The sequence below is a fragment of the Nycticebus coucang genome, chromosome 14, assembly GCF_027406575.1.
Source record: "Nycticebus coucang isolate mNycCou1 chromosome 14, mNycCou1.pri, whole genome shotgun sequence".
NCBI classification, from domain to species: domain Eukaryota; kingdom Metazoa; phylum Chordata; class Mammalia; order Primates; family Lorisidae; genus Nycticebus; species Nycticebus coucang.
In genome coordinates, this window is record NC_069793.1 from 57,831,790 (window position 1) to 57,845,805 (window position 14,016).

General features: G+C 46.7%; 1 protein-coding gene across 24 annotated transcripts in view; it reads right to left on the bottom strand.

Annotated features, from left to right (window-relative positions):
* Positions 1-878: 878 nt before the first annotated feature.
* Positions 879-14,016, bottom strand: part of PPFIBP2 (PPFIA binding protein 2) — a 156,256-nt gene continuing 143,118 nt past the window's right edge. For 12 of the 24 annotated variants that reach the window (XM_053561074.1, XM_053561072.1, XM_053561075.1 and 9 more), the window contains 9 exons: positions 9,418-9,568; positions 9,072-9,183; positions 8,746-8,834; positions 8,315-8,437; positions 7,169-7,294; positions 6,069-6,257; positions 4,732-4,908; positions 2,506-2,571; positions 879-1,325 (listed from right to left, as the gene is read on the bottom strand). In XM_053561074.1, the coding sequence (XP_053417049.1) occupies positions 1,254-1,325; positions 2,506-2,571; positions 4,732-4,908; positions 6,069-6,257; positions 7,169-7,294; positions 8,315-8,437; positions 8,746-8,834; positions 9,072-9,183; positions 9,418-9,568 (1,105 nt within the window). In that variant the 3' untranslated portion in view covers positions 879-1,253. The other 12 variants (XM_053561079.1, XM_053561082.1, XM_053561090.1 and 9 more) reach the window with 9 other exon arrangements.

A 14,016-nucleotide genomic window follows, 5' to 3' on the forward strand; every position in this document is an offset into this window, starting at 1 on the left:
GGCACTTCACTGTAAGCAGGATGCTGCCCACAGATGTTTCTCTAAGCAGCATATCTGACCACACTTCCCACCTGCTTTAAAACCCTGGCTGCTCTTACTCTGTTCCCCGTCCTGGCTACCCTGTCCTTGTGACATATTCCAGGGCCTGATAAGATCTTTCTTGACCTTCTGCTGACCTCATCAGCATCAGCTCACTCCTCCTGTGGACTCTCACCCTGCCCCATTCTCTAGCTCAAACTCTAGTCTAACAAAGACTAAAGAACAGGCTCAGGAAGGCTCAAGATGGGAAGGGTTTCAGGTGCTCACCTGTCATATCCGTGACTGAGGAGTTCTGAGCCCAAGGGTGACAGGATAAACCTGTGCTTAGAGAAAGTGCCCTGGGCACAGGATAGAATGTAAGGGACAAACTGGAGTCCAGCTGCAGTGATCAGGTGAGAGACATCCCAGTGGGGAGGAGGGGGCTGCTTGGGAAGGGCACTGTGGCATGGGGGTGGGAGACAGAAAACAGGCTTTGGGGAAGATGGTAAGATTCTGTAGACATGTGTTCAGTTTGAGGTATTCAAGGGCCTTCCGCTGGGAGGAGCTGTTTAATCAGACATTATAGCTGAGCTTCCAGCCAGAAAGGCCTCCAAGACTAGTTATGGTACGTCTTGGGAAGCCTCTGCTCAGACAGGCACTGCAGATGAGGGTGATGGAGGCTGGCAGCCAGGGCAGTGGGGAGGGAGACCCTTGTTCTTCCCCTGCTCATATCCTAAATGCCCCCACCCCTCCAGATCCCTGTGAATGGAAATACATGCTCCAGGAAACAGCCCCAAGGGTGCTCCCTCTTGTCATTTCACCCAGCTCAGTCACTACAGAACACTCAGACTTTTTTCCAGCAGTTTTATGAACAAACAGCTCTTCCTGTTTGGTGTTAAGAGCCTCCAGGCTATAACCAGGAATGCATGTACCCTTGAGTCTGCACTCATGTCTCAATGCTTTTCCCACAAATGTGGTCAGCAGTCCATGTATAAAAGTACAAAAGGTATAAAAGCTGCAGCGAAGAGCACGGCATGGTTGTAAACACACAGGGACACTAGAGCCACCTCCTGGACATCTGTCCCACAGCCCTGCTGTGTTCCTGCCAGCACCCTGTGCGAGACACCCTGGCAATCCTGACCAGGCTCTGCAGCTGGTTGTATGCCAGCTTCCCAATGAAGCAAAGGCTAGGGGCCCTGACACGTGTCTCTCTGGGCTTTTGGCCATGAAGAAAGTCATCTCCAGTCATCAGTATTGGGAGCAGCCAGACGGGAGTCGTTCAGCAGCTGGTCCTGGCTCAGCATGGTCTGAAAGGGCACAGCCAAAGGGGCAGTTTAACAGGGTTGTGGTCAAGGCTGCCCTGTGACAGCTACATGGGAAGCAGAGGGGCACTGGGCTCTACGTCTAATGTGTTGTCCCAGGTACCCTAGGTACTAGATCAGAATAAACACTACTATTAAGATAAAAATAAATCACATGTCTTGGAGGTAATGTTGCTACATCAAGGCTGCCGAAAGTCTAGTAGAGATCAGAAAGGCGAGGTTGGACAGATCCCTTTCAGTGTGGGAGCCAAGAAATAAAAAAGTTGAATAGAAGTGATCCTACTTGGATCCAAGGAGACTCTCCTGTCCTCTCCTTGGATATGGGGATACTCTCCTTGTCTCACTTCTAAATGTGCCTCAGTAGATGAGCCAGTGAAGTACAGTAGTAGGGCCTCAATGTGGGCAGACGTAGTAGCCCATGAGCTCAGCAATGGGATGCCTGGGAACTAAAGAGCCCTGGAAGTTACAGGCCTCAAAAACAAAGCTGTGCTCTGTGGCCAGCCTTTTACTGCCAGGTCTACTCTGCCTATACACCTGGCAAGGAGTATATGATCAGCCCTGCTTACAGATAACTAAGCTAAGGCTCAGAGAAAGAATGACACACCCAATGTCCCAGAGCTGGTAAAGGCAGAGGAGGGACTTAAGCATCCTCTTCTCTCCAGACCAAGCTGCCTCCCCATGATGTGGTCTGTCATCTCAGGATGCTGGGATGTGCTCACATGCCTGTGGTATCTGCTCAGTCAGAGGTGTGATGGGAAATGCATGTGTCTGTCTTGGGAAGAGAGGGCAGAAACTTGTCTATTAGTCTACAGATGTGGTCTGGGCTTTGGGCTGACTAGACAGGACAGGTGACCCAGAGCTCTCACCTTGTTCTCCTGGCCAGCTCTGAGACTTGGCAGAGGACCTGAGATGGAGCATGCTTTAATTGGCCCCAGCTGAAGGCCCTTAGTCTTCCCTGATACACTTAGGAGCTCAAGGCCCAGCAACAGGCCAATGTAGAAGGTCCCCGGCATGCATTAAGCTTCAGGACTGGCTCAGGCTTGGGCTCTGACCACGGCACCCAACACCATTCTTTGCTCCTCCTCAGGCCTTGTGTGCCACCACACTAAACTCACTGGGACTCTTTAGCACCAGTCCTACAGAGGGGAGAGGGTCAGAGTCCTACCGTAAGGCGGTGGATGTCTTGGGAGAGGAGCCCTATCTGCGTCACGGTGCCTTCTGAAGGTGCCATCTGTAAAATGGGCAGCAGCCTGGTCAGCACGCATGGTGCAGCTCTGACTCACAGGGATGGCATGCAAGTCCTGTCCTGCTTGGGCCTGGCTTCTCCAGGGCTCGCTGGAGGGAGGGGTAAGGAGTGGGCCAGGCCGGAGAAGTGACATGTGGGTGGAGCACATGCTGCTTCAGTTCTCAAGGAAAGAAGTCACTGTCCTGCACTTCACGTACATATCTCCTGGGGCCCCACCCAGCACCAGCCCTTCTGCACACATTCAGTATTTTAGCTACTTCCAGGAGCAGAGGGCAGCAGGAATGAGGACCTTCAGGATGCTGAACAGACTGACAATTTCCAGGAACCAACAGAAGCCAAGACATGAATGCCCTGGTATAGGCGTGTGTCCTCGGGAAGCTGCTGTTGGAGCTTCCTCACTGCCTGAGAGCCTGCCTTGCTCCTCCCAGGTAATGCTGGCCTGCTGCATCTTCCCTAAATCTATTTAGACAAGGTAGATTTGGAAGCATCCTCTGTAAATATGGAGGCCATCCAGTGTAACCCCTTGTTTTCAGGTGAGAGAATTGAGGCCCATAGAAGGATTGAGACTTGCTTGTGGCTGCACAGAGAATTAGTGGCAAAACAATTCCATGCAGGGTTTGGAGACAGGTGCATGCAGAGATTCTCTCACCAGGACATGATAAGAAATAAAGGACAAAGCCTGCTCTGATCAGCTCTCTATGGCTGCACTGGTCAGATGTCAACCTGAATGAGTGCTTGTCAGCCAGCAGGCCTGGGCATTGGGGATCAAACACCAGCACTGCCAGCTACAAGCCTGTGCCCACAACTCTCACCTCAGAGGAGGTGGCGGCCTGAGGCAGCCAACAGTTTAAGAAGCACATTTTACATCGTCTCCATCTGGGACAGCATTAGCGTGGCACGCTGGAACATCAGGCCCTGCCCTGGCCATCAGGTAGTTACGAGGCTGTTAATTCTTCTGGAGCTGAGGCCTAGGGGACCCAGTGGAGCCAAAAGCTGCCTTGAGGTGAACTGGAATCTTATGAGCAGGAGCCCAACCTGGCAAGGCACGTCTCTCTCTGGGTCCCTGGCCAGACAAGGCCCATCTGGAGGACCCATTATCAGCTAGTCAGCATCTAAATCAAGAAGATTGATCTGTTCCAGTCCTGCCGGCACAGACAGAACAACCCCCACCATAGTCACGAGCCCAGCTACGCCCCCGAGAGAGAAGCTGGTAAACACACAAAAGAACAGAGAGTCTTTCCAGCAAGGCTGCCCTTCTCATCTCCCCATGCCCCCCTGCACGAGGTGGCTCATGGTGCTGAAATGGAAACCAGCTTTGGGGGCTGCATGACAGATATGACTTACAGTAAGAATGTGTATGACAGGGGAGGTGGAGCCTGCAGTAGCAAGACCACAGACTTCCTCTGAAGGACATGGGGAAGGGGGTCTCTCCTTGCCTCATCCCTCCCCTCGAATCTTGAGTATGTACCTGTCCGAGGCCAGGTCAGTGGCATTGGCTCTTAAACTGTACAATCAGTAGGACTCCATCTCCAGCTACATCCAGCTTTCTTCCCCCAACAAGATTAAGGATATGTTGCATTATTGGCTTTATACATAAATATTTTTATTACTAGAAAGAAGCAGACACCTCTGTAGTAGGGCACAACACAATCCCACTGTCACTGTCACACAAGTCCCAGCTGCCTGCCCCTGTTGATCCCAGCTAAGACTGTGGCCCACAGGCATAAGGCACTTGAGCTTTTCTCTCAATTGAAGCAAAGGGAGATGTCTGAGAGCTGAGCCTCTTGGAAGTGACCATGGTCTCTGGGCCTGTGTCCAAGTTCTTATGTTTCCACTGGGTGCTGAAGATGGACATCAAGAATAATTAAAATTATAAGTGTCTTTAATTGCCTTTCCTCCTGAGCCCACCTTTGGCAAGAGTCCCCGAAGCCTGGCCCTTGGCAGAGGTGTAGCTCCACATCCTGGCCACCTTTAGGGTTCGAAGAGAGACTGGCCCGGGGGTCCACAGTTGCTGGAATGTTCTCTGAGAGTCATGCACACGTGCAGGGGGTGAGGTGCAGTTAAATGGTGACACACAGTGTTACTGTGAGTGCACAGGGTTCACAGAGAGGGCAGGTGACAAGAGCATCAGCTAATCTGTCCCACCTGGTCCAGCCCATCCAGTTCAGGGGCATCAAGAGGGCTGAGGCCCCGATAGCCACTGTAGACCTTGTGACTGTCGCCAACACCGTCACTGGGCTCCATTGGGCAAATGTAGTCTGTCGATTCATCAAATTTCTTTTTTCTTATGTTTCCAAAATGTGAAAATCCTAGTTTCCTTGGCTAAAATACAACAAACGCAAGATAATGAGATTATCAAGCCAGTGTGCAGATACAATGCATGACAGTATATTTAAGGGCAGGCTCAAGAGGAAAGAAATGAGGCAAACTTTTTCTAGAAAAACTCTCTGAACAAAACAGAGCTTCTATAAGTAATTTTCATGTAGGAGAAGAAGCCAACAGATAAGTAATCTTGAACAAGAGAGTGCCCCTCCAAGAAAACCCATCTGAAAACCCACGCCTGGCTGCCCCGCCACTGACTTTCTTATGGGAGCTCCTACAGAATGCCACAGTCTGTACTTGAGGCCAACAAGAACTTGCCGCACCACACATGCCAGCACCACATGGGAGCACCCCTCCCCCCTCAGCACCCAGTGCTGTCTGAAGGCCCCCTGGACCATCTTCACCCAGCACCATCTCTGCTGGGTTCCCCAAGACAAACTTCCCATCCTGCTCCCTCGGGGAAGGAGTCTGCATGTGAGTTCTAGCTAGGCCTGAGGCACTGACATGCTGCCAAGGCAGCATGTCATCCAGGGCCAGCCTGGCATCCAGGCATTGTCTGTGGACCTGCAGTCTGGGAAGAATGTGGTCTGAGGAAGTGCAACTCAGGCAGGTCTAATGGGCTCTGTGGGATTCAGAGAGCTCCTGTGAGCAGTGCTGATGCTTGGATGACCTCAGAACCTCCAGACAGAATAAAACAAATGAGACTTGCTGCCAATAGGAATATTTCCTGTGTTGTCCTGTGTTTGACCAAGACACCCCCCCCCCAACCCCCGCCCTGCTGGGCACTGCAGCATTCAGATGGGTCGGACTGAAGGGAGCCCAGACTGGGGCTTCTCTGCCCCGCAAGCTGAGTCAGGGCAGTGTTGGTGTAGAGCATGCGCTCCCAGCGCCTGAGAATAGGTGCTTCCTGCATCTCTGGTGTAAAGAGCACACAATATTCTTCTGTTCCTACTCTTCCTGGTAAAAAAGTCTGCACTCGCTTCCTTGGACTCAAGATGGGCAGAGACTGGCCTAACGAAGACTTCCAGGCAGCAGGATCACAGCAGAAGCTGAGGAGCCTCTGCACCGAGGCTGCCCATATGATGTGGCTACAGGCAGTGAGCTGGCTGTTGCCTAACAAGAGGGTCCCCCAGCCCACCTAGGAAGATCTGGCAACTCACCCGGACTTTGGCTGTGGTGGTCAGTGGTGTGTAAGTTGGTGAGGTCATTTTCTCTCGCTTTTCTTGTTCTGCCTCAGGACCAATCAGAGCATTGAATTTGGTGGTCAGGTGGCGCCTGAGGAGAGTCTTCTGTGGTGGGATATTGAGCAGCATAGCCAGGGTGTCCCCAGTGAAGCGTGGCTCCAGGATCTAAAAAGAAACCACAGACAAACCTAGCTGAGAGCAACCACAAATGGCTCCAGGTGGAGGATACTGAGAAATAGGACACTGGACCTGGGGGAACCTCCATGCACTGAAGCTTCTCCACGCTCCTCTGAGCAGACACTGGCACATTTGTCCACTGAGTACCTCATCTGCATGGACCAGCACAGAAAGGAGGCCTCTTTGATAAGGCTATCTCCCCAAGTTTCTAGCCCCTCCTCATTTCCCTTCTGGCTTTGGCACTTGACAGATCTGAACAGTGACAAAGATCACATTGTAGTAATCAGGAAGTCACATTCTGATGGCTCCCCCCCACAACCCCAGCCCCCATGGAACAGGTGGAACTGCCTTGGCAAGCATTGGCCCTTATGCAGTTCCACTGACTTATAATCCTCCAGGTCTGTTGCTAAAGAAGTCCTTCCAGAAGCCACCTTGTTTCTGTGAACTATACACATATTAATTCTTAACCACAAATTATCAAAATACTTTGAGACTTCAAATGATGCAAGGGTTTCAGGTGAAGCGCCTAATTTTTTGCTAGAATTTATGTTTGTCCCTTAAGAAATCAGTTTCTGGGTGGTGCCTGTGGCTCAGTAAGTAGGGCACCGGCCCCATATACTGAGGGTGGAAGGGTCAAACCTGGCCCCGGCCAACCTGCAACAAAAAATAGCCGGGCGTTGTGGTGGGTGCCTGTGGTCTCAGCTACTCAGGAGGCTGAGGCAAGAGAACCGCCTAAGCCTGAGAGCTGGAGGTTGTTATGAGCTGTGATGCCCTAGTACTCTACCGAGGGCGACAAAGTGAGACTTTGTCTGTTTAAATAACAACAAAAAAAAAGAAATCAGTTTCTGAGTATCCCAGTTTGCACCAAGGTAGGTAGGCTAGGCTGAAAAGCCACTCACAATGAGACCTCCGTGGACGCCACTCCCTCGAAGGTTGGGTGCGTACTCTGCCAGGTCCACTGATCGCAACCACTCCATCACCCTGTGGTTGGACCACTGCACAACTTCTGAAGGAGAAAGGTTACTCTGTGAGGAGAAAAAGAAGAAAGAAGTTAGGCTTACTAGGCCCACCACCGTCCTCTGGGGAATTAGCCCATGTGGAAAACCTGCCCTAGATGCTTACCTCTGGCACTTGGGACAGGCGTGGGAAGATCCTCAAGCCTAATGACCCAGCCCCGCCAGACCATCTGCCTAAGAGCTTTCGAAGCCCAGTTTCCAAGAAATTGTGCTCTTCCTGTCTTGCAGGATCTTCTACTCTACTAAGGTATCTTTTACTTCCTAATCTTCTGGTTAACTTGATGAATAAATAAAGACATACAGATATTCATTCTATGATTCAACAGACTATAAAGATGACCTTCAATTGTGAGCCAAGTTTTTTTTCTTTTTTTTTTGAGACAAATTGTCTCACTACATCACTCTGGGTAAAGTGCCATGGCTTCATCAGGTGATGAGATGTGACTGACAGCCCTTGAGCTTCAGGGCCCACCAAGAACTCCAAGTTTCACGGAACATCATGAAGTATTTCACCATGATTTGGGCACTAGTATTTACCTTCACTATTTCTTCTCTAGCAAGAGTGGCTCATGGATCCCCTGTGCACCTGGGCCTGGAGATCAGTTAACTGTGCACCTACAAGTAGGGAAACCTATTCCAAAATATTTGGCTCCTTAAGGGCCCCCGCTCCTACCACTTCCTCTGGCTCTTCTCTCCTCTGTCTACACGACATCCATCCTTCCCATTGTGTCTTTGCCTTCTCTAGCCTTTGCACCATCTCCTCATCTTCTTTAATCACATGATAACTTTGAAAGACTCATTGCCACTGCCCTCTGGCCCATAGCATGTGTCTCCCCAAGCCAGAGTGGGAGCTTGGAGGTCTATGACAATTGTGAAACCCAAAACAATAGGGGTGCCTAGGTACCATTAAGCTCAGGCACAGGAAAGAATCCCAAACACCATGATCCAAAAGGCAGCCATTTGGGGATGATACCATTCTTGTTCTCTCACAGCTCAGGGGTACCTGGAGAGATACTATCCTCCCCTCACCTCATCAGCTGGCCGCCTGTGCAGGCAGTGGGGGTTGAACTTGTTGACATGCAGCACGTGAATGGCACATTTGATGCTGAGATGATGTAGTTGGCTGGTAACTTTTAAGAAGAGTAAATCATTCTGGAAGAGGAAAGTTTTGGTTGATGAACCAGTTTCCAAAGAGACAAAAGACCTCTGGTACTCCTTCCCACACCAAACACAGACAAGTCTGCCACACCTAAGGAAGGTGCACATGGAAACATCTACAGCTTCTTATCACAATGGTTTATACTCTGCTACTTAGGACCTCTTATGTGATAAACAATACTATTGCATGGTCTTAAGAATATGGAGGAAGAAGAGAAATTGTATTTAAAATAACCACCACAGGTACCCCTGAGCTGAGTGCTCACAGGGACAACTGAAATATTTAGAGTAGAAATCCTCACCACAGTTAGGTATTGTAGCATTCGCCCATCAACTCTGGATTCATGAAATTGGTCTTTGTATTGGGGTAAGCCAATATCATCAAGCCACCCTAAAATACAGAAAAAACAGATGTGTCAAGATTCATAAGAATGGGAGAATATAGATGACCAAAAAAAGGAGCAAATTACCATTTTGAGGTTCCAGTTTTACTCCCCAAAAGACTTACTGCTCTGCTTTGACTTTTATAAGGAGATAGCTGTCTTTGAGGTACACATTTAACAGGGAGATTCTTTCCATCTTTCGTTACTGCCAGAAATATACTTAATACATGTATGCCTGTTCTTACGTGTCACCCAAATGTGGTCTAGCAGTGCAGACTTCTCTTCCTGCTTGGCATTGATGGCTTTCACTGCCAAAATCAGCTTCTTCCTGTGAAGAGGGTGCTTAATTCCCAGCTCCTAAAATTAAAAGAAGACTCGATGTGAAATTTTGGCAAGTGATTTGGCCGTGGCATCTGGGTCGAGATGCTCTGAGAGTGTGGCAATAGATCTCTGCACAATGCCCTAGGATGTCCTACAGCTACAGAAACTCCTCTTTCCATCCTGCCACATGTATAGGAAAAGTGGGGGGTCCTGGCCTCCCCATGCATTGGTCTGGGGAGAAAGTGAAGCCCTCCCAAACTCATCCCTTACCTTTTCCATGTCCTGAGGGGTAGCTGTCAATAATGTGTGGCCAGAAGATACCCACTGCCTGGCAAAGATCACGTACTGAGCCAGGCCAAAGTCCTCCAGCCACGCACACACACGCTCTGTGCTCCACTGGGCAAAGGGGGCGTTGGCGTCACTGGGAAGCAGGAAAACAGCATGTTTCTATTCGTGGGAAAGCCTGAGGTTTTGAGTTTAATTGCTTCTCTCAACAGACGAAATATATTTCCTTTTTTTTTTTTTTTTTAGGGATGGGGTCTTACTCTGTTGCTTAGGCCAACCTCCAACTCCTCCCACATCAGCTTTCAGGAGTAGCTGGGACTAGCAGCAGATACCATTGCACCTGGCTCAGGGACTATTTTTATAACAAGAAACCTCAAACATGAGATTTAGTTGAACCAAATTCTACTACAACACACTAATTTGAGATAGAATTGAGAGTTTCCTTGATAGCACACAGTCTAAACTTAAAATCTCCAGCTACTTAGAGCATGGGGTAGCTGGTCCAATCCTCCTGAGGCCATGTGTACATGCCACAGGTCCACAGACACACACGTATATACCATAAGCCCACATGCCACAGGTCCACAGACACACACATACATGCCATAAGCCTCATTAGGATGACGACCCACAATGAGTTAGCTTTTCAATAAGATTCAACACTCTAATTTCTAGGAAAATGCTTAGAAAACTAGAAAAAGAGGGTTATATACCTAATATTAAACAAACTCCAAATCAAAAAAACCCAAAACTCTCCAATCAACAGCAGTTAATACCTTATTTATTAATGAAACACTAAGGGTATTCACACTGAAGTCAATAAAAAGATAACATTTTTATCAGTAATAGTAACATTCATCTGAGAGTTGCAGCCAGTATAAAGAGAGATTAAATATGAATAAGAATATAGGCTAGGGGTGGTAGTCCATGCCTGTAATCCTAGCACTCTGGGAGGCTGAGCCTGGTTGACTGCTTGAGCTCCCAGGTTTGAGACCGGTCTGAGTCAGAGCGAGATTCCGCTTCTAAAAATAGCCAGGTGTTGTGGAGGGTACCTGTAGTACCAGCTACTAGGGAGGCTGAGCCAAGAGAATTGCTTGAGCCCAAGAGTTTGAGGTTGCTGCAAGCTATGAAGCTACAGTACTCTACCAAGGGTGAAAAGTGAGACTCTGTCTCAAAAACAACAACGACAAACAAAATATAGCTATTAGAAAAGTAGAAATAAATGAAAGTCTTTTTTTTTTCAGATGGTAAGACTGCCCACTTAGAAAACTCAAAGAGCTCCAGAGCTCCGTTAAGATGGTTACTTATAAAATACACATATGTAATCTGTACATTACAAACAAAAATCCACATTTTCTACATGTACAGATACTAATGCTCTTTGTTAAAACACTTTAAAAATCACACTCATAGCAACTAAAGTTATAAAAGGTACTGGAATTGCTTTATCCTCGGACATGTGAGTCCTGAGTGCCGGGATTGAGTGCCGGGGAAAGTGGGGACTACAACTCCCAACCAGGCAAGATAATAAAAGATATGAATAATAAATGAAGAACTAGATCATGTTCCCAGACAGGATGACTGGATTTTATAAAGCTATCAATTCTTAAAGACATCTATTTTTCATTTAAAGTGTGAATATAATGGCACATTAAAAACCCCAGTAGAGTCTTTGGACAGAGGGGATTTGACTGAGCAACTTCATATTCATTTTTAAAATAAATGAAGATTTATAGAATATACAAGAATAGATATTCATAAAGAATCCTTCCAGGAAAGTACCCCTAACATATTAGATTTAAAAAAAATTCTTTTGAATGCCTGTCTGAGCTATTCTCTTTTTTTTTTTTTTTTTTGAGACAGAGCCTCAAGCTATCGCCCTACGTAGAATGCCGTGGTGTCACAGTTCACAGCAAGCTCCAACTCCTGGGCTTAAGCGATTCTCTTACCTCAGCCTCCTAAGTAGCTGGGACTACAGGCACCTGCCACAATGCCCGGCTATCTTTTGGTTGTAGTTGTCATTGTTATTTGAAAGGCCCAGGCCTGATTTGAACCCGCCAGCTCTGGTGTGTGTGGCTGGCGCCTTAGCTGCTTGAGCCACAGGAGCCACCAGGAGCTATTCTTAAAGTGAGGGAATTCCTTAACAGGCCAGAATGATAAAAAAATGCCATTCTAGAACAAATGTTGGGACAATGTGTACCCTGGGACGTGTACTAATTGCCCATGGCCTGGGTTTTAACAGGTCCTAAATACGTCCACATCCAGGTTTTCTGAGGTCTGGAACTTATACAATTTGGGATGTCTCCTTTAAGAAAATTACAAAATTGAATATAGAAATAGGAACTAAGTATTTATTTAGAATGAGAAAACAAATCGCAAGAAATTACAAATTTACCTAAACTTAAAAACATCACAAAATCCAAACAAATTAATGCCTCTGTTAATTAACACCTAAATATACTTCTGCAGTACTTTACCCGCATATTTTGGGTACATACTCTTTGACTGATTCTTCATATGTTCAGAACTCTATAATATTTTCTATGAGAACAGTTAATTCAGTCTGTCTTTCTTTTTTTTTTTTCAGTTTTTGGCCGTGGCTGGGTTTGAACCCACCATCTCCGGTATATGGGGCCAGCACCCTACTCCTTAAGCCACAGGTGCCACCCTGATTCAGTCTTTCTTTATAAGATTAATATTTTTTATGATAATAGTTAAAAAAAGTTTCAGCTTCACAATTTGTAATTGATATTGTCACATGGATTTTTAGAATAATTTAATTTAAATTTAGGAAAGCCTATCAAGCGTCTTTCATGTGTGAGTGGCAAAACTACATAGCACTCAAGTTTCTAAAGCTGAGGTTAATCTTAAACACTCTATGAACATTCATTAACCAGTGTGTTATTTACAATCCTGTTGTGGTAGCCTGAGTTTTAAATTATCTTTGTCAATGTGAGTATATCATGTAAAATCAGCAAGGATTTTCAATCTTTTTCCAGTGTGTTCATGTGATTGACTTTATATGAATAACTATCTCAGATCCTAGTCACGACTTCTGTTTGAAATTTATCTTCTGCTCTTAGTGAATTGCAACTTTTGGTATGATGTGGAATTATTTTGTTTATACTTTGCTTCTTAATGTGGGAATAATTTCAATTTCAATGTTCATTTTACCACTTTTGTTTTACACTCTGTTAGACTTTTATTTCATTCATTTCCTTGTTTCTGGAAATTAGGGGGAAAACAAACTATCAGAGGGACATTTTCAGCTCTTGAAGGGAAATAAGTGTCTTTGAGATCGTAATTTGAAAACTTCAAATCTCTGGTGCTGTAGACCTTTGCAGAATAACCTAGAGCTCTGGTCCTCATCATCAGCAGTCTCCCAGTTTCCTGTTCAGTGGATCCTCTCCTCCCTCCCAAGCTTCATGCTGTCCCACAGGGTCAGACTCAGCGTCTGCACCTCCTCAGCCCCTCTTAGTACCAGGGTCTCCACTCAACAAATAACTCAGGGATGACAAAGACGGTGCTGTTCACATACAGCCAAACCATTTGTTTTACAGACACATTCCAAAACATCTTTCTAAATTGCAGGTAAAACTATGTAACTGAGATTTATCAAGTATGCCATTCCCATGGAAGGGGAGTACACAGGGCCCATTGATAACTGTACACACTCGGCTTGTGAGTACAGAGTGCTGGGCAAAGCGGCCCAGTGGGAAGCAGAAGTAATCTTAGAAGCTATTAGTATATGCTAGGACAGCTAGGTAACTAAACCTAATTGAACTAAACCTGGAAGAAGTGCCTGCAAACATACACATATTCCAGTAAACCCAAACTACATGAATCCCCAGCTCAACTTGCCCTAGCCAGTTCCCCCAAATCCCTACAGCTACTCCAAAATCATCTGATAGAAGAAAAAGCTCAGACCAAGGGAAAGCTGGAGTAAAGAGACATCTGTCTTAAAACTGGTTGTATTTAAAGCATCTACTGATGCAAAATTTTCAAAACAATTGACCCCATAAATACTTAGATTGCATCCTCTCTGGTCCTTGGAAGGGGCCCATACCAAAAGGGCTCTGGAAGCTTAAACTTCCTTGCATTCACGATAAAAGTGCCTCTAACCACAAATGTGGGGGAAAGGCCATAAAATGGAGCCCAAGACAGGGAAGCAATCTGAGTGCAGACCTCTCATAAAGCCAGAGTTACAAGAGTAATACACTTAGTAATAGATCATCTCAGAAAATCTCTCCACAAAGATGGGACCCAGCTGTGACTCTGGAATCTGCTTGCCTTAAACACTATACTTTACTGCTCCCTTTTCTCTCCAAAACACAAAATTAAAAAGTCTAATAACAGACATCACCTACTAAAATGAATCCCCAAATAGATTATTCAAACAGTTTTTAAAAATCATGAAAAAAAATTATTTGTTTATTTAGAGACAGAGCCTCAAGCTGTCGCCCTGGGTAGAGTGCTGTGGCATCACAGCTCACAGCAATCTCCAACTCCTGGGCTCAAGTGATTTTCCTGCCTCCGCCTCCCAAGTAGCTGGGACTTCAGGCGCCTGCCATAACTCCTGGCTAT